The 20498-nt window shown below is 40.4% G+C and overlaps 1 protein-coding gene across 4 annotated transcripts in view; it reads left to right on the top strand.

The window, feature by feature from the left end:
• Nucleotides 1-20498, top strand: part of scaper (S-phase cyclin A-associated protein in the ER) — a 53258-nt gene that overhangs the window by 8072 nt on the left and 24688 nt on the right. For all 4 annotated transcript variants that reach the window (XM_017033220.2, XM_025056052.1, XM_017033222.2 and 1 more), the window contains 18 exons: nucleotides 1365-1465; nucleotides 1912-2028; nucleotides 2634-2752; nucleotides 2878-3167; nucleotides 3673-4002; nucleotides 5064-5231; nucleotides 5347-5413; nucleotides 5488-5605; nucleotides 6522-6633; nucleotides 7101-7241; nucleotides 7336-7491; nucleotides 7583-7725; nucleotides 8052-8133; nucleotides 8228-8380; nucleotides 8962-9069; nucleotides 12384-12520; nucleotides 15251-15316; nucleotides 15532-15646. In XM_017033220.2, the coding sequence (XP_016888709.1) occupies nucleotides 1365-1465; nucleotides 1912-2028; nucleotides 2634-2752; nucleotides 2878-3167; nucleotides 3673-4002; nucleotides 5064-5231; nucleotides 5347-5413; nucleotides 5488-5605; nucleotides 6522-6633; nucleotides 7101-7241; nucleotides 7336-7491; nucleotides 7583-7725; nucleotides 8052-8133; nucleotides 8228-8380; nucleotides 8962-9069; nucleotides 12384-12520; nucleotides 15251-15316; nucleotides 15532-15646 (2523 nt within the window). The remainder of the gene's footprint in view (nucleotides 1-1364; nucleotides 1466-1911; nucleotides 2029-2633; nucleotides 2753-2877; nucleotides 3168-3672; nucleotides 4003-5063; nucleotides 5232-5346; nucleotides 5414-5487; nucleotides 5606-6521; nucleotides 6634-7100; nucleotides 7242-7335; nucleotides 7492-7582; nucleotides 7726-8051; nucleotides 8134-8227; nucleotides 8381-8961; nucleotides 9070-12383; nucleotides 12521-15250; nucleotides 15317-15531; nucleotides 15647-20498) is intronic.

The raw sequence follows: 20498 nt of genomic DNA, 5'->3' as shown, positions 1-20498 counted from the left end.
TATCTGAATTTTTTTTTTTAATTGATCATTGAACACTAATATGACCCTGACATGAAATTACAGTATTAGCAGTGGCCCTCAGCTCATTTGAGCTTGAGACCCCTGCCTTAGGACATTTATTTATACACCATTTTTGTTCCGAGACAGCAGCGGGCCAGAAAACCTTCTCTTTTTCCATGTCTAAAGTTTTTATGTTTTTAAACATTTTAATGTAAACCGCATCCACTTATGGTATAAGTTAATTTCAGAAACACTGAATGACTAACATATATGTTGTGTTGTTCATCGGACTTAGACACAGTAACCAAGGCCATTTATTCTTGTACCTTTGAGTGGACCACAGGTTTTTTTGCTGGCCGTCCTCTTTATGGCAGTGCCCGAAGGTTAAACATTTTGTCATTCCTCATGAAATGTTATGGGAGGGCTGTATTTCCATAAGTGTACCAGTTTCCATGCTGAAAGCCACTTTATGGTGCGTCTTCACTCACTGTTGGTTTATCTGTCAGAGGAGCGGCAAATGTCTCTCGGCCTTCATTACCAAATGAACAGCAGCGGTCCCTGCCTGTTAACCAGCTCTAATCAGCGGACCTGCTGCTGGACACATCTTTCACTGGCCCTGACTTGTCTATTAACTAAAAGCACTGTGAAGCTTTACTCTCAATTACCACTCCCTTCACGCTCCCCATCAATCAGCTGCGTCCTTTTCATTAGAGCTCTGGGGAAAAAAAGCATCTCAGAAACACTGCTGGGAGAGTGTCACTGTATGAATGGTAGACACTTGATATTTGAAATTTCCTTCTAAAAACCTTCTATGAGTACATATGTTTTCAGCAGCTTTGTTGCTTAGTTCAGTTTACTTGTTTTAATGAATGAACTCAGTCTTGTTTATTTCGGATGATATTGTTTTGTAATCTGTCAATTTAGGTAGAATAATGATTTTATATTTCATACCTACAGTATTAGACAACTCACACGGTGTAAGAGTAGTTAGTGCTTTTGCCTTACACAAAATCCTCCAAACTGATGCAGTGATGACCCATGTATTATAGAGAGAGAAAAAAGATACCCTTATATGTACTTTGACTAATTTTGCCTTTTTATTTTGCATTTATTACTACAAAAATATTATTTATTTACATTTTTATTGTTAAGCTTGATTGCATTCCTGTGATACTGAATGAAAGGTAATATTCTGCTTGAATGAACACCTTGCTACTTTATATATTTACATTTTTGAATAGAAAGTGTGGAGAAAAATATACCAAACAATTTTGACCCCTGTGTGGTACTGCTGTTGTGCTGACAGCAGCTTATGTTGTGTTTATTGTACCAAGCATTACCCCTGTCTTAACTGTTGTTTTTAGGAGGTTTTGATGATGTTGAACAACTATGTGCGGGACTTCAAAGCTCTCATCGACTGGATCCAGCTTCAGGAGAAGCTGGAGAAAACAGACGCTCAGAACAGGTGAGCATCTGATCTTTTTTTTTTTTTACTCTTATTATTATTGTTGTTGTCATTACTTTTTATTAATTATTACTTAATTCCATCTTTTTAATTTGAACTGATTCCTGAGGTCAAACTCAAAGTGCTGGCATCTCATCCTAGCTCTAAGCAAAAAAAAAATCTGATCTTTAGCTTTTTTTTTTAATTCAAGGAGTCAGAAGACTGTATTGCTGTATTACACAGTCAAGAAACACAGTCACCACTTTGGCGTTAAATAATTTTAAAAAAATCCCATTTTACGTTGTTCATTTAGAACACAAAGTAAATCAATAGGAGAATGTGAAATTTGAACAGACTTCACTACTTCATGCATCAATTAAAACTTATCATACTACATGTACTCAGTGTCTGAAACACCTAGGAATTGTTTTTTGAATTAAGTCAGTTTCTCCACCTTACTTCGACAGACCCACCTCTTTAGCCTGGGAGTTGCGAAAGATGTCACCAGGACGTCATGTGATGCCAAGCTCCTCAGGAGACAGAGTGGTTCCATCTCCAGGTGCATGTCGTAGCTTAAACTTTGGGTAAGTTCAGTCCGGGTGTCATTATTTTACACTTTGTTTATTTCCCTGTGTCAGCATTAATAGCTTTTAAATTGTGATTTTTGTTTTCTTTCTGGCAACATAGTGTTCATAATGCATCCTGTCATTAGGCACTCCATATTTTTATGGTTCTCTGTGTTTTCACAGGAAGTAGGAAATGCAAACTATGTTATCTAGTGATGCATTTATTGATTGCCCGTAGTGATGCATTTGTTTAATGCAATTTGTTGAGTCTCTCACTTCTCCAGCGTGGAATCAGTTAAAGGTGTTTAGATGAAAGTGCCAGATAAATGCTGCTGAAGCATAGGCTCAATATGTGCACTGCTCTGTAATTGGATGCTGCAGGAAATGGATATTGATCATGACAGAGCAGAGGCCTCCTCCACCAGCACCAGGCTATTTCTGAATGGAGTGAGCCTTAGCATGAGAGACCATGTTTAAAGCAGATGCTGTTGTTTTGTTTCAAACGTGGTAGAGTAATACAGGCTGCCTACAGTAGAGTATAATGAAGGTAAAAGCTGTAATCCTACACTGTCTGATTTGACTTTTGTTTATTCTTGTACATCATGTGTCTGTCTCTAATTTAGCGGTCCACCACCTACAGCCCGACACACCCACACAGGCCCAAGCTGGGCAGACCGTGTTAAGTGCTCTCAGTCCGTGCCCATCTCCACTCAAATAACCACATGTCCAACAGAAAAACCAAGTAAGACCCTGTATCCAAATTCACCCCAGATTGAACATAAAGCGTGCTGGTTTTTATGACTTAAAAAACACACTTGGTGACATCGTCTCCTCCATGATTGATCGCTGGACTCGTGTTTTTTCCAGGTATAAAAGATGCCGAGGGCTGGGAGACGGTCCAGCGAGGACGCACTGCCAAGCCTCGCTCTGCAACCATGGTTGCCAAGGTCAGTCCTGTTTTGACTCATGTCACCCCAAAGCCATCCAACTCCAAAGAAAAACAACCACATCTGCCCCCACGGGAACAAGAACAGCTCCAACCTCAGCAGTGTTCCCTGGACAAGAACTCGACCCAGGCAGAGACAGAGCAGCAGGTCCCCATGACCCCTCACCCCCAGGAGAGCGTGCAACATCCAGAAAATGGACACATGATGGAGGTACTGAGGTTCAGTACTTTGTGATGTCTTTCCCTTTGAGCGGTCCCTGGGCATCAATTATTCACAAAGAGCAGAGTAACAGTAGAACGATTTGTCAGCCACATTTGTTTTTGTTTTGGGCTCCATGGTATTCATAGACACTGTCCAGACAGAGATATCAGCTTTAAGACGATTGATTGTACACTGACATCTAAGAGGCAGAAATCACATTTTCCCTCTCGTGAAATAAATATCCCGTCAATGCTTCAGTACACACTTGGTAAAGGTGTACTCTAGCCTTCAGTTAATTTTAAAACCTCCTCGCTTTAATTATAATTGATGTACAAGGCATGTATGTACCAGTCTTCCTGCATGATTTGTGTTCTCAAATGTGTGTCGGCTGCAGTGATTTTTATTTTTTTCATTTCTTTTTTTATTGCTCTTTTGAATCGCCTGAATTATGCACGACTTTAATTGAAATAAGCTGTGTTTGTGTGTGTGTGTGTGTGTGTGACTGTTGGTGCAGCCCCCAGCAGAGAGTGTGCAGGACACAGGGCAGTGTGAAGATGTGCCTCCCCCCTCAGCCACTCAAACCCTTTTCCAAACACCAGAGTCAGTCCCATCCTCTGCCTCAGATCTTCCTCAGTCCTTATCAGTCCCGTCCTCTTCTCCTGACTGCTGCTCAACCCCAGATCTGCCCCAGACGGACGAGCCTGTTGCAGCCTTGGTCTTGGGGGACCCTAGAGCAGAGGGGGGCACGTCACAGGGCACCACTACATCTGCTCCAGGACAGGCCGAGACTCCCGTGGCAGCGGTGAAACTGGAGAGTTTGCTGGACCCCACAGAGCTTTCTACTGTGAGTGCTGAGAGATGGAGGAGCAAAGGGAGAGAGCGGTGGGGTGAATGGAGTGTGGGGGGGGGGGTATCCAAGGGTACCCATGGGTCCTTGAGCACCTAAACAAAGTCAATCTTGTGAAACCACTAGACCAAATGTGCAGGCAAGATGGCATAGCTCTGTGCAGTGTTACTTCACTGTTCTGTGTAAATGGCTTTTACAGTCAGGCAATTTCTCCCAGACTGGTGCTCACAAATAATCAATCTTCTTCATCTAATTGGCCTGCTCCTTGATAGTGATGCTCCAAAATTCCTTTTTGAATTTATTCATTCTTTCCTGAAATTGTTACTAAAGAAAAAATATAGACTGTGGGAAAACAAGTCTTGAAATGTAACCGTACAACACAGGTGTGTAAGTGTGTTTCTAAATAGTTTACATACTTCTTCTAAATTATGCATTTTGGCAAAAAATAAACAAAAAACAAATTGCCAAAAGTTTAAGGCCATTTCTGCAATAGAATAAAACGTGTATCAAATTCATTTTTACTCATCGTTACCACGTTGTAAATGAGGCTAAACATCCATAATATGTACAAAGTTGTCAAAAAGCCATTTCCTCAAAGCAAAAGTCCAGTTTCCTCCTCCGCCATCTCTTCATCCTCACGGTAAACTTGCCATGCATGACTATTGAATGCCTCCTCACGTGTTGTTCTTGTGGTGATCTTGTGGTGTAACAACTGTGATTGGTTTGATTTGGTGTCCCTCCCATTCGCCCCCCGCCTCCCCCCATCTTTCAATCATTATCTCAACTTTGAATCACACCAGCTCCACAAAAACTCAAATGGTATTACAGTTTTGTTCAGTCAGAAACATGTGTCCCATTTCTGTCTTTTTTATTAAGGTAAAAAAAAGTGAATCACTATTAGATATGGTCAGAGAAACTCCACGTATCTAATGCCACTCATAGTGGATTGCATTACAATTATGGGGTCATTTATCTTGGAAGTCTATGTGTGTTTATTTTGGATGATGTGTCAATATCCTGAAGTGGTGTTTGAGGTGCTGTCCGTGCCATGTGTTCAGCCTCAATCCATGGCAGAGGTTCTGGCCAAGAAAGAGGAGCTCGCTGACAGACTGGAGAAGGCCAATGAGGAGGCGATTGCTAGTGCAATTGCTGAGGAAGAACAACTGACCCGAGAGATTCAGGCAGAGAACAACGACCTGGAGACGGACAACGAAAGTGAATTCTCAGTAAGATTAAGTTCAAGTCTGTTTTCTCCTAACTGTGAATGTAACATTTTTCTTTTGCTGCCTTTCATTATTTCAATGTAGAAGTTTCACTTTGTAAATTGGCTACGTTTTACAGACATCCATTGGCAATGGAGGTTATGGAGTTCATGCAGATTGGAGTGACATGCTGGCAGATTATGACGGTATGAAGAGTGACGTCTGTTGTCTTTATACCACATAACATTTCAGCATTTTAATGTTTGATGTTTCACCTCAGCTCGAGAGCTGTGGCGTCAGAGCACTTCATGGGGCGACATGGTGGAGGAAGAACCTGCTCGGCCTCCAGGACATGGAATACACATGCATGAGAAACTGTCTTCGCCCTCACGTAAAAGGTGCAAAAACATTGCAATCACATCCTCTGTTCAAAAACCTGTTGCTAGTAATAAGTCGATTGTAAAGTAACTTTCTGCAGCCAAATAATGATGTATGTACAGCATAACTACAGCGGGTCTTACTGTACCTACAGTATGTCATTCACCTATGCTAACACAGTGTTAACGTCATAATCTAGGACATAAAACATCAGAAGAGTTTGACTTTTGCAAACGGTTTTACGTAAACCGTAAAAAGTTTTTTTTTAACATCGTAGCTCCTTGTCACAATGTTAAACTTGGAGGAGACGACGGCTGTCCTCTGTTTAAATGTAGACTGAGGCATGACTGCTTTTAACATTGCATGTGAGGGCAGAATACCATACAGTAGGAGAAGGGAGAACCTGTGTAGAATGTTGTTGCCTCAAAGCTGGAGTGGTTGTGGGGGAAATATTATAATAATAAAGATTTTCTTTAGATTTAGATTTTTGGCAAATGTTTGCAGTATTTCTTTAATGTTATTTTTTTTAACTAAATGGTTAGTTTTTGAGTTGTCAGCCTTATATTTTAGGCTTCACTCTTAATGGTTTTTAAAAAGAAAATTTCTGCAAAGATACTAATACTTTATCACTGGTGGATACAGACAAACGAGAAAGTGGCAGAGTCAGTGCTGCCTTACTGTAGAGCTACAAATACGCTGTGCAATATTGACATAGTTCAAAGTCAATATTACTAATTATATCCCAATAAAATAAAACAAGTAATTAATACAGCTACCCAGTAACCTAAGAGCCAAATGCCCACTGACTACATCCGATCCCTTGATTTTGGGGATACCACCCACGCTTTCTAAACTGGCTGTGATGTCTACAGAATGTCAACATCTGTGATGAGGACACTGAAAGAGTGGGATTATATGTTGCCATGTTTTCCACAGAACGATCGCAGAGTCAAAGAAGATACATGAGGAGAAACAGCTGAAGGCACAGCAGCTGAGGGACAAACTTCGTGAAGAAAAGACCCTGAAAATGCAGAAGCTCTTGGAGAGGGTGAGTGAGCTTTGCCGAGTCGACAGAAAGAGACCCAAAGAAACTCCACATCCAGCCTGTCTCACAGTGAGAGGTTCTGTCAGCACAGTGCCAGATAGAATCGCTGAATATTATAACCCCCCCTCCAGTCGCATCCAGGCCAGCTGGCCGCTTTCGGTCGTGAGAGAGTGACCCCATAGCCAAAATCAACAGTTTTTCATGAAGTTTGTTTTAATATTACAGGCCAGAGCGAGATGAGTGAGCCATAGAATAAATCAGGATTAGCCACATGAATGCACAAAGCGGTGTATATTCTAATTAATCCTCAGGAGAATGCAGGGAATTGTAACAGAGATATCAGAACCATATTGTGTGTTTTATTGTGGAAAAATATGTAAGATATATCTGTGCTGTTTGGGTTGTTTGTTTTTTGTTAAATGCTATTGATTTTTGGCACTCCAATCTCCAATTCTCTCATTTTTTTGTAGGAGAAGGAGGTGAGGAAATGGAAGGAGGAGTTGTTGGAGCAGCGACGGCGGATGATGGAAGAAAAGCTGTTACATGCAGAGTTTAAGCGGGAGCTGCAGCTCCAGGCTATTGTGAAAAAAGCACAAGAAGAAGAGGCCAAGGTGAAGTTTTGCAAACGTCTGGAACGCTGATAAAAATATAAATGTAATTGAATAATTAAAACATTTGAACATATATGGATTTGATTTTTTACAGGTGAATGAAATTGCATTCATTAACACTCTTGAAGCACAAAATAAGAGACACGACGCCTTGGCAAAGTTAAATGAGTATGAGCAGCGTCTTAATGAGCTGCAGGAGGACAGACAGAGAAGACAGGAGGAGAAGCAGGCCAGAGATGAGGCAGTGCAGGTAATCAAAAATGAATTTCCTACCAAATTGATCAAAAAGAGTTGATCTCATTCCTTTGCAGTGCCAAACGTTTCCTCTATTCATTTTACAGGAGCGCAAACGCGTCCTGGAAGCCGAGCGGCAGGCAAGAGTGGAGGAACTACTGATGCGAAGGAAGGAGCAGGATGCTCGTATTGAACAGCAAAGGCAAGAAAAGGAGAAGGCGAGAGAGGATGCAGCACGAGAGAGGGCCAGGTTTGTAGCATCCCTTAAGTACAGGATCAGGAAACTAGCAGTCAGTCATTACCATTTAAAGGTAAAAACACAAAGACAACCATTCAGAACAGTCATTTTGGAGGAAGGTAAAGAATCCAGTCCTGCTCCTTTGTTTTTCTTTTACAAAAGCTTGTTACTATCATTACATTTAGACATCAACTAAGACTTAATAATACCTTTAAACTGTCCGGATCGGCTATGGTTAGTTATATTTGGTAAATACATTTCCTGCACCAGTCCTCGTCTAATTGATTCAATAATTTACAGTGTATTATTGCCAATCAGCTCTCATGTTCTTTCCAAAGAGATCGTGAGGAGCGTCTGGCTGCTCTTAGCGCTGCTCAACAGGAGGCCATGGAGGAGCTGCAGAAGAAAATTCAGATGAAGGCATGTTTATTTCTTAATCCGCTTGTTTTGGTAATGGACAGAAATTGTCATTTCCCACATGACCTTGTGGTTTCTGGTGCGGTTCCCCTCTTAGCACGATGAAAGCAGCCGTCGGCACATGGAGCAGATTGAGCAGAGGAAAGAGAAAGCCGCTGAGCTCAGCAGCGGTCGACATGCAAACACAGACTACGCCCCAAAACTGACACCATACGAGCGAAAGAAACATTGCTCTCTGTGTACTGTGGTGGTAGGTTCACTTATGTTCTGTAGATACATGTTCAAGTACTTCCTCATTGGTCATTATTATGTCTGTGGTGTATGTTTTAGCCTTGTCAAACTGTATTTTAGTTTTTAAAAGTAAATTAAAGTTTCAGACGTGTGCTCACCAACCTATTTCTAATAATAATCATATGGATTATTCCATTAGTGAGATTTAGCACGATAATTATACTCTAAACATGTTGGAGAATCAAGGTTGGGCTTAATAGTAACATCCACTACTTTATGTTGTGAAAAAGAAATGTGGGGATCAGATTATGTAATGACCTTACATTACAAAACTTTCACTTGATTAAAATGCACTGGTTACCATGCATCTACCTACGAGTCAAACAGTCAGTTTTTCTTTGTTCCTTTGCTTAGAAAACATCCATCGTAAAAAATCACATTTTCTGTCCTATGGTCTAAAGGGCAGTAGACACAGGTCATGTCCTGTTAAAAAGCTAGTGTTGTATATCATCTTACCAGCCTCCCATGGGGCTGTTTTGACCCTCGCTGTCCTCCGTCTCCATTGTGTCCTCAGCAGTGACCTCTGACCACTGTTTTCAGATCACCTCAGAGGTGCACCTGTTCAGCCACATCAAGGGCAAAAAGCACCAACAGGCCGTGAGAGACAGTAGCAGCATCCAGGGACGGGAGCTCTCTGATGAGGAAGTGGTGCGTATCGCCCTCACCCCTCCATGAACAAACACCCTCTTATCCTGCCATAGAAACGCCGCTCTGCTGCTGCCTGTGTCACGAAAAAAAAAAAAAGACAAAGGCCCGACCGCTGTCTTTTATGACACGGTCGTTATTATTGTTTATGCTTCCTCTTATATACTGCCATGCCTCTGTTGTTGGCATTGTGAGATTACAAATGGGCCTTGAAATGTACACAGTTAGGGTTCAGTGCCTCACTGGAGGGGTGACATCACCCCCTTGTCTCCAGGCTGTTTTTGTCACGGAGTGCTCTGCATGGGAAGGCAGCTCATTAATGCAAGGTAACCTCTCAGGCTGCAATATGAGATTGGCTTTTCAGCAGAGCTCATTGTGAGTCTGACAACTGTTGGTGCTATATGCAGCACCTTTGGCCCCGGCAGCTCCTTCATTCAAGCTTTTTTTCAGTGGGAAATAATTGATACCCCGTCTTCCCTTCCCCTCTAAATCATTTCCGTTTCAAATGCAAGTCATTTCTTGCTGCTTGACAGTATGATAAACAAGGCAACAGAGTGAAGTGCTCCTCCAATATAGTCCTATAAACACTATATATATGATGCCTGCTTCATGTACACAAGGCAGTCTACTGTCAATACTAATCACATAGAGCTGAAGCCCATGCAAAGGCATTGTCATCGTTTCCAGTCTTAGATGTAGGTAAACCTCATATTTGACACATCTTTAACACGTTCAGTGTCATTAGGTGTCTCAATAGTGTTTAAAATAAATAGTGTTATTGTGATAAATGGAAGCTAATCAACTTGTCCAGTAGGTTTATGTCTGAAGTCTTTATCTGGGTGGGTTATGTTCACCACTGTTAGTTATATGAGGGGTCATTTCAATGCTCACCATTTCATCTGTGCAGCTGCCAACAGTGTTGCAGACCACAGGCCCATAACTCCTCGTGCTGTGAAAGATTTTTAATTAAAAATGAAGATGGTTGGCTGGACTGTGCACAGGTCACACTGTAGTTATTCTCTGCAGATGTTGGACTCAAATAACCAGTGTCCTCGTGTTTTTGTCTGTTTTCTTTTAATGATATATAAGAGAAGAAAACCCCCATTATTTGTTCACTACCTTAAAAAATAGTAAATCAAAAATATTTTAATCACTTGAATCTGCATTTAACAAGCAGAAAAGGTAAAGTTAAAGATAATAAATAACCCCAGGACAGAGCATTTAAAGTGTATTGGTAGTGTAAGTTAATATAAGATTATGGCTCAGGGGTAGGAATTCTCACAGCCATGCTGAAGGGTTGGATTACACCTAATCCACAGTGTATATGTATAATATATATACAGTATGTATGTGTGTGTGTGTATATATGTATACATATATACGTATGTGGCTTTTAAAAGTTGTTACATTAATGTGGAAGCTAGGAATTTTAAGGAGACATCACATGATATTTGTGTTTGACTGGCCTGCCTGCAGTCCACATCTGTCGTCTGTTGAAAATGTTTGGCCGTTATTAGAAGAAGAATCAAATAGTGGCTGCCAGAGATTTCTTGAGCCCGATGGTTTTAATTCAAATTGCTGGTTTCACCTTGTCTTTGTTTTCACTTGGTGTTTGGCAGCAACAGCCAGAGGAAAGATAATTAGGCAGCAAAGGGTATCAGAGGCGACCTCACAAATTCACAAATTAATCCTGTTGGTCTTGTTGTTGCAGCCCTGCTGGTGACAAACTGAGAACCTTGTTGAAATGTCCAGACAGCCAGCTGTAACTTTTTTACCCTCAGTGTCTAGAGACCTGATTCTCAACTCAAGTGGCTAGAAAGCTGTAGTTAGGATAACAATTAAGTTTGGGTTTTTCCTGATGTATCGGTTCCCCTTTTTGAATATAACTGTAAGAAAACAGCTGAACACAGCTTCAGGTTCTCCTTTAGGATCTGTGATAACACTGTTGGTGTCAGGAAGTGATGTTTGGAGTAGTGTCACGTTACTCCAACCCCAGGCAGTGTGTGGCACTGTGGGGCAGCGCTGTCCCTCAGGTTTGCACCTTTGTTGCTTTGTCCTGCTTTTGTCACAACAGTTCAGTGATGGACACCTATTTCTTATCATGTCTGACTGTCTCCATCACCCACACACTTTCCCCCTCAGACTGGCCTCCACCCCCCCCAAAAAAAGATGAAATCATTTTACTCCATCTGCTGAAGAATCATAACCTTAGCCCTCAATTTGACAGCTTTCAGGTGCAGTCATTTTTCCCAGTTTGATTTGCGATGTTTTGGATGTGTTACTGAAACTTCCATTAGGGAGTGGCTCCTGCACAGGATACCCTCTTAGAGAGATTACTGAACAGCTGCCTCCCAGGCAGGGGACAGCAGCGGTCATGAGACATGACTGACCTGCAGTATCAGAGAGGAGTGGGGGGGGCAGAGGTGTGTGAATACACACTCGCCTCTTTGGAAACATAATATCCCCACATGTAGCTTCCTATTCAAGTTACTATCATTCCTTCTCCTGTTTTACTTTATCATTTAAAATAGAGACATCTGCCTGTGGAAAATGTGAGATTAATAATAGATTAACCACAGGAGCCATATTCATGTCTTTGAAAACCTCACTTCTTCATGCTGTTCAGAAGAATGACCCAACCACTTTAATTTGTTTTGAATGAGCCTTTGGTAAAATGTTTGATTCAAAAGATATGTTTTGCATACGGTCCTTATCTGGAATTGAAGCTGAATTTCAAAGAAACATTTAAAGTCAATAATGAACGTCTCCCTAGGACACCTGTTTTTAGAAACACTCAAGTGAAGGTCCCTATTCAGGTGACGGGCACAATGACTAGAAAGGTTAAGGCATCCCACACACAGGCTGCTGAATGGAAAGCCTTTATCTTTGAGACCATCCTGTCCTCTGTGGTGCTGGATGACAGCACAACTGGGTAACTGCTTTGTTGGCCGGGCATCATGCAGTTTAAAATTGGGTTGAGTCGCCCCACCTGCTGGTTGAAGGTATCAGAGTTATCCTGAAGGGACACACGGAGCAAACACCTTTGGAATATACTTGAATTTGTTTTATAGGGGTTGAACACGCTTTACTGGTACTTACTGTTTTATATATACAGTATATATATATATATATATGTGTGTGTGTGTGTGTGTGTGTGTGTATATTTAAGAAATAAGAGTTCTTGTGTTCAGTGTAATGTCTTATTTCAAGGTCGTTCTTGTGGGAATCAATGATGTATTTCTAATTAAGTTTGACTTTGTTGGAGTTTAGATGTCAATTTTATTTTATTTTTTAATCTTGGTTTTCTTCTACTTTAGGAACATCTTTCTCTGAAGAAATACATCGTTGACATCATGACCGAAAATTCAGTACCTGTAGACACTGTAAACCATGTGGAAGAAAGACAAAAGGCACGAAAGAAGGTGAAAAAACTCCGGGCCAGGATGACTTCCAGGTAAATCCTGAATTTTTTTCTATTTTGTTTAGAATTTCCTCCTACCCTTCCTCTTTTAACAACAATGTGTCAGTGCACCCATGTGATGGGTGACAAAGAAGGGAGGCAGATGTTATGTGCATCCTCTCGATCCATTAGACTACAGAGATGAGCCTAATTTTATTGCCACTTTCTGTGATTGCAGTATAAAACTGAAAAAATAATCGATCTGTAACCTTCAGCGAACCCTAAGTCGGTGCCTTTATGTTTACTTATGTATGACCAATGGTACAAAGGATTTTTTTAAAACGGGATATGAGTGAAAATCAATAATAATCAACAAATTGGAGTCTGGAAATATGGTCCAGAGCTTCGCCAGCTTAACTGAATTTTAAGGATGTTGACAAAACTCACAGTATTGGTATGGATGACCTAAAAATAACAACTCACCACTTGTATAAAATATATACCAGTATATACTGTAATTTATGATTGGTAGATCAATGAGCAGGATTTGTAAAATTTCAAGTTTTTTCTTTTTTCTTTGTGGAGTTTTGGTCACGTGCAGATCTTGTTGAGGGACAGTTGAGTAATTTTTTCAACAACAAATACAGTATTTCATTGAAATAAAGCAGCGTCATGTTCCCTTACAGCCATTGTGCCTCGCTGCCTTATTGTCAGTGTTGCAGGTTAAGCTCGTTGATTTTCAGCAGCACTGGGAAAAGTGACATTGTGATCTGTTTCTGTTCACTGTCACTCCTTCACAGCCCTGCTGAGACTAGCTCTCAAAGGCAGCAGGCTCTCAGAGGTCATAAATAACACACAGCCCCAGTAAACATAAAGGTGAGCTGCTTCACCATGAGGTGGAAATGAAGCGTTTTATTGGTTCGGTCTACGGTGTCTGTAAAACCTGAGTCATTCTTATGCTGGACTCACTGAGCCAACACGTAGACCTTTGTCATAAAGCAGCAAACATACAATAAAGCCAGTGCTCATTTCATTACACCTTAGCCGTCCTACTAAAATAATAACTTTATGGAGATCTATTACACTTTTAGGCTCATAATGCTCATCATTATATCAATAATTCCAAAAGTTAGTTTACATACAGTATTTATTTGGAATCATTTAGATTTGTCTGAAGAAACTGTCATCATAACATCCTTCCTTGTATAATAATCCACATTAAAATTCTTGAGTATTTCTTTTTAAAATGACTTGACATATTGACTGTTCTAATAAAACTCACATAACAATTTTGTAAAAGTTTTTTCTCGTATGAACTGTGAGCTTCACTCAGCCGGTGACACAGCGTCCAGTTGGTCTGTGTTCATGTGGACCTTAGCTTCAGGTGTGTATACAAAGACATGTCTGTGTGTAGCATTGGCTAAAGCCTAACTTCGGAAACATGGCCTCAACTTATTCCACTCAGATTTGCTGATTTCACATTAAGATGTCAGTTCTGCTCATGAAGAACATGTTCCCTAAATAAAAAAAGAAGAAAAAAATAGAGCCAAAATAAAGACCTCTAAAGTTTGCTTTTCATGCGCTACATTATTATTTTTTTCAGCAGAAAACGTTTTGCCTGAAAAGGCAGTCCAGTGTGTCAGTAGCTGTTCTGATGTCTTACGTCATGAGTTAATTTCATTGTTGTATATTGAGCATTTGGAAAGTTTTTAGTTTGTCATTGTACTGGTCCAGCAATAAAGTGTGTTTTCGACTGTTATTGGACGACTGTCCTTGGATTGAGGAGATTGTAAACAGTAGATCAGGCTCTAGTTGATCTACGGCCGGTCTTCTGGGACATATTCTCCCGTCATCTTCCAGGAAGTGTTTGATTGTATCAGTTAAGAGGTGGGTAACTGGAAGACACTCCACTTCTGATCAATAGTTACTTATCATGTCTGGGAAATTCCTGATAGACAGAAGGACGGAGAAAACCTCACGACTGTAACACACACAAACACAGCCAAGATGCCAGTCTGTCAGACAGGGCTGGACGATGAGGTCCAAAAATCATTTCTCGATATTTTTCAACTAAATCTTGTTATCCAATGTATGAGTGTTGATATTTTCTCCGTGTACTGTAGGAACAAAAGAGCTAAGCCACATAAAAATAAAAAATCTTTAAATGCTAAATGGCATATATAAACTGAAAATATACTTAAATAAAAGCTTTTTAACCAAATTTCTCCTCCTATATGCAAACATCTACTTTTTGAGAATAGTAGAGGATTAGGTATAAAATTAAGAAAACTACCAAAAACATACAAACTGCTGGTTTTTACAAATTTTAGGGCACAAGTACATATAACAAACAATAAAGCCTTATCTTATATAGTACTGTATATAATATATACTGTATCAGTGTATTGCCCAACTCTTTCTACGATGAACCATTGCATTTTATTTATTTTCTTTTGCTTTTAACTCATATTTCCAAATTGTTGTTTCGTTTGAAAACCCATTATCTGTTTATGTGGGACTGAAACTGAAGGGTGGAGACCATTTTAATGTAAATGACCTCTTGGCAAATTGAGTGTGTGGCAGCAAAAACACTTGTCCCCTAAGACCAAGCGTGTGATTATTTGATGTCATTTCTTTGGTGAATGGCTGACAGGCCAAATAAACAGACTGGGTTTGAAGGTTTTCTTTCCTCTTCACACTGTCCTCGGATGTGTTCTCAACTGACTGGCCAAACTTGTTTTTTTTCTGGGATTCTGAGACATTTTCCTATTTCTTCATCTGCAGGGGGAAGGAATATGAGACGTCGATGGAGGTGAAAACACAGTTCCCTGACTCTCCATACAAGGCCAAGTACGTTTCTCCACCTTCAACTTTGAATTGTACATTTTATTATTTTTTCCCCTGTTCAAAAATAGCTGTGGTTTTTCTGTCGAGTAACCCTTTGCCTGATCTCCTAATTTATTACTGAGCCATTTATTATAAAGAAACATCCCCAATTCTACCTTCTTTTTTAAAAAATATTCTGTCAGCTGATGTATTGTTACAAATGTTTTGTGTATGTTAAGGTTGCAGCGCCTGTTAAAGCAGCTGCAGAGCCAAGACAGTGGCCAGTGGGTCACCAACAAAGTGTCCAGTCTGGAAAGAATTCTAGGGGAGATCTCTCGCATCTTGGAGAAACAGGTAAACGGTAACATCACTAAAAACATTTGTCTCTTAATAGTTCTACATTTATGTGTTACACATATACACCTTAACATTAGCTTCCTCAGATATGTGTTTTCATCAATAAACTATGCTGAGTTTATTCCATCCATATTAATTCCTTCATTTTTCAGGAATTATTTTTTTTATAGAACCAAGTTTAATTATTTACAAGTATCATGTAGACCCAGTAGGAGGCAGTAATACCAGTCAGAAGATTCAGGTCTGTCGTTAATGTCCAAAGAAGAATCAAGGCTGAGTGTTGTCCTGGTGAAGACAAAAAAATCTACATAAAACATACATACCATGTTTATTTAATGGTCTTGTTTTGTTTATGTAGTGGAGGATTATCTTACTGAAAATATGGATTTTATGTGAATCACAGAACAGAGTTTTAAAGTGTGAACTTAGCACCACCTACAGACCAGGCAAATGGAGCTGGGACACACAAAATAAAAATGTTAGTAACACACTAGTAAAACAAAGTGACTCATAACAGTAGAGTCTCAATTATAACAACAGCTCTGCAACACTCTCCCTCCAGACAATTTTTTTTCTCTATACAGTCTACCAGTAGTACCTTTTTCGATCATCTGTTCATCCTCACGTTCTGCTTTGTTGCCTTGCTGTCAACTCAACAGAATGCAGCGGAGCACAGGTCATGCCAGCCCTTTGGCATGCTCCTTAAGTGAGAGTTGTGTTTGGCTGTGGCTCCCTCTGTCTCTCCTTCTCCCAGAGTAGAGTATCACTTACTCCAAACCAACGTGCCTTGGGTTATTGGCTAATGAAGACCAGATTAGCTGTGTTTTCATTGTCCACATGGTACCAATAGCGGAGCTTCCTCGCTCGAGAGCGTGCGTCGTCTCGTGTCTGTGTTTCTTGCATGACTCAGATGTCACTGGTTTAGACAATGCTAAATTGGATTTTCAGACAAAAATGCACAACGCTTGATTGAACAAAGACAGTGAGATGTTTTCTTTTTTTTTTTTTTTTTTGCCCCAAATCTCCCAAAACTTTTAAATTTGAAATCGACAAAGCTGAATAAATGTACTATACAATACTTGGATACATTTTTGGATATATATTTTTGCTGTGTAGTGGTTTTTTTTTTTTTACAATTAAACTGACATTGTTTTAAGATGGGCAGGGAATTAAATCAGCTGCCACACTGTTTATGATGAGAGAATATATAGAGTGAGAATATACAGCTCCACTCCCTGTAATGAGGCATAAATTTTCTGTCAAGCTGTGGTTTGACCAAACGTCGTAACATCCAAACTGTGCATGCCTCTGGGTGTGAGGACGGAGGGGATTATGAGGTCCCATCAGTGACTGAGAGGGCGGCTGCAGAGGCTATTATGGTATTTCCCAAGAGAGGCAGCAAAAGAAGTGGCTGAGGTGGGTGGCACAGCATCCTGTAAGGAGAGAGGAGGAGACCAGAGGGATGTGAGTAGCTGGCAAGCTGTCACTACATGAGGGCTCCTCCCCTAAGCTCCACATACTCCCTTTGCAAGGTCAGAGATCCCCAGGCCAAAGTGGATGGGCTGCCCCCCACCCCCCACAGACGATGGTGGTATTGCTCAGGTCTCTGGTCGTATACTTCACCAGATTGGACAGTGAGGTCTTGGTAGAACACCCCCCTCTTCCTAATCCCTACACCCAGTCAAATAAATAGAATCTCCATCAGCATGGCTGACGTCTGGCCCCCAACGTCACTTCAAGTCAGGACCGTTTGGATTATTTGACCTAACAAGAATCTCTCATGTCATTGACTCACCTAAAGATTTGTTTTCCCTCCCCCATATCTGATTCAGTCTCCACTTTCTCCACTGATTTCTTAGACAACACCCACTTGCAATGCAGTTTGCCTCCTCCCTACCCTCTCCTCCTCCTACCCTGATCCCCCCACACTCCACCACGGCTTTTCTAAGCTGCGTCTAGACTCTGACCTCAGCGTGTTTCCCCCTCTGTGGCCTCTAATGGTTTATTTTGTGTCAAACCAGATTTTTGTTTTTACTCCGGGTGATTGAGAAGAGCAAATATTCCCACTGTGTCAATCTCTCTCTCTCTCTCTCTCGCTCTTCCTCTCTCTCCCTCTCCCTCTCCCTCCCTCCCTTTGCGTCTTTGCACTTACACGATCAGCCTCTTGTATTTTGACCTGAATGTTTACCACAGCTTTCATTTAAAATTTGGAAGAATGAAGGCTGACGTGTGTGACGGGTCACTCACCTGGTACTGGGAGAACCAAACCGTGCAGACTGTATTACAGCCTGTGGTATGCACATAACCTTTAGCGTAAAAGCTTAGAGTGGTCAGTAACACTGAGAAGAAAAAAAGCACCTTATACGTGCAGTCAAGGTACCATTTATGTTTCCAGCTGTCAGAGGCTGGAGTAGGTGATGGGCAGACAGGCTGGATATCACTTTCTGGCTTAAGCCTGCAGCAAAATCATGGATTCAGCAGAAAACCAAATAAACTGCCATAAATAGACCCTCGTTCACTATTTAATCTTTCAGGCTGTGGTGTTATTTTTAGCCCCTTGTGTCCTTGTTGTTTGGAATGTGGACGTGCAGTATCCCACCTGTCAGTTCTTTTTAGAATTTTTTTTTTTTTGGATAGTGCCAGAGATATTGGGTGAGATGTTCCATTCAATAATGCTCAACAGGAGGTCTGTGACCCCTAAAAGGGTCCTTCATGCTTCTGCAGGGGATAATGAAATGTTTGCCTATTTGACAATTTTGATATTTATTTATTTTTTGTTCTCCCCAAATAGTTTTTTGGTAAAGAATACATTGACATAAATCCAATATATTTTATGTAATGTGTGTCTTATAAAAGGCATCTGTATGCCACTCTACACACTTTTTGTTTAAAATAAAAACAAATTTATGAAGCTGTGTTTTATTTGAATAGTTTGGTATGAGGTCAAATTCATATAAAACACAATTGTATGAAGTTTAATGGTGTGTCCACCATCACCATCTCTGCCTCTCAGTTTTTGGACTGAGACGGTCCAGTGGTCATTTAGGGTTTTAAAGTCTAAATATAACGAGATTTCACTGCGTTATTTACATTTTGGAGGATTAAAAGTCACAACTGTAGTCTATTTCATCTGCCGTGTTTTTACACTGAAGTGATTGATCTCTAAAAGGTCGTCTGTTTAGATTTCTTCTTACATTATTAGAGTTTCTGAATTCACACAGAAAAAAAAAAACTACAGTACACACTGAGGACCCCTCTAGAAATTTTCCGTTTATGAGGTCTTAGTTTTTCCTAACAAGTCCATCATGAGCTGATATCGTTCTGAACCCTTTGGTGTGTTCGTTTACAGCTACAGGCTGTCGGTGGTTTCTGCGGCGACGTTGGTTTTGCACCGCACTGTCCTTTGATTAATTCTGTTTCTCTTTAAAGATCAAACAGATGCTTGTTGAATCCCCATGCGCTCAAACATGGCCCTAAATCATATGCTTGTTTGTCATGTAAACACACGAGTTTATACTGGACCCTAAAATGTTTAGCGCCACGGTCTTATTGTGGTTTACAGTCTGCTCAGCCCACAAACTTTTGTTTACCACTGTCAGGCTGTGTTTCATGTTGACATTTTGAGAACAAGGAAACAAGTCTGGCTCTTTCTGTCGTTGTCGAGTCGTACTTGTAAAGGAGTGAACTTTTGACACGGAGGTAGGGAGCTGGAACCAGTTTGTAGCTGGAAACTGTGACAGTTGTTGCCCATCTGTTAGTGGGGCTGGAAAACGGAGGCAGTTCCCTCCTCTTTTGTTTAATTAAGAGTGTAGTGGGAGGGACTACTAAGTGCAATCTGTCTGCTGAGCTGCTCAGTGGACACTGGTGCAGGACTCAACAGCTGCTTCAGGCTGCCATCAGCTGGTCCAACAATGGTCACTTTGGACAGTAATTGGATAAAATTCTCAATGTTATATAATTTAAAATCTATTCATCTAACTTGTCTGTCTAAAAGGCCAGCTATTTTGTCTTTGCCTTCTCTTGCCTTTCCTCTTTCTTTGCCTTCCTGCTGTTCTTCCTCCTTTTTTTTGGGACTTTCAGGTCAGCAAATCTAGCTCAGTTGACCTCAGTTAACCCTTGGTGTGTTTCTAGTGTATGTTAGGGTGAATACTTGTCGTCTATCATTATACGGCATCACTTCTACTTCTAAGTATTATGTCAGACTCTTTTTCTCCATTAGACAATGGTCAAATCTCTATGTTGACTAACTTTATGCTATTATTTTATCAACTCCATAAAAATGTCTGGTTGTTTTAGGCTTTTCTCTTTAATAACTTGGTTAAATATTAATCATGTTTGACCTCATTTTTTGTGAACATTTTTAAATGGCTTAAAGCAGTCTTTTGTGGTTAAAGTGGCTGTTTATGAATATTTAACTTATCAGTTATGTAATTTGTCCCTCTAGAGAGCTTTTGATAGTGTTGCATGTTGTAGTTGTAATGTTTTAAATCAAATCTTTTGAATTGTTAAAGCCCTACTCAGACTTGGCAAAGGAAACTCCCCTTTAATTTAGATGTAGGTTAGTGATGTAACTTTGCAAAAAACTGGATCCTTATTTTTTTCAGTATAATAGAATATCATTCCTACTTACTTATTAAACACAAAGATTGACGTGCACACATGTCCACAAGGTTAGAAAACCTTATTTCTTACACCTTATTTGTGTAATGGGTCCTAACTGTAATTTAGTTTCCTGTTGTTTTCTCATGCAGGGATCACGTAATGATGGCATGGAGGTTGTGGTTGACATTAAGCTGTTTACTATCATTGTTCCATCATCACAGCAAGTGGATCTGTCAGCAAAGTAAAA

This window comes from Cynoglossus semilaevis, chromosome 6 (assembly GCF_000523025.1).
Source record: "Cynoglossus semilaevis isolate Cse_v1.0 chromosome 6, Cse_v1.0, whole genome shotgun sequence".
NCBI classification, from domain to species: Eukaryota; Metazoa; Chordata; class Actinopteri; order Pleuronectiformes; family Cynoglossidae; genus Cynoglossus; species Cynoglossus semilaevis.
Note: the sequence above shows the minus strand (reverse complement) of the source record. Positions and strands in the feature narration are given on the sequence as shown.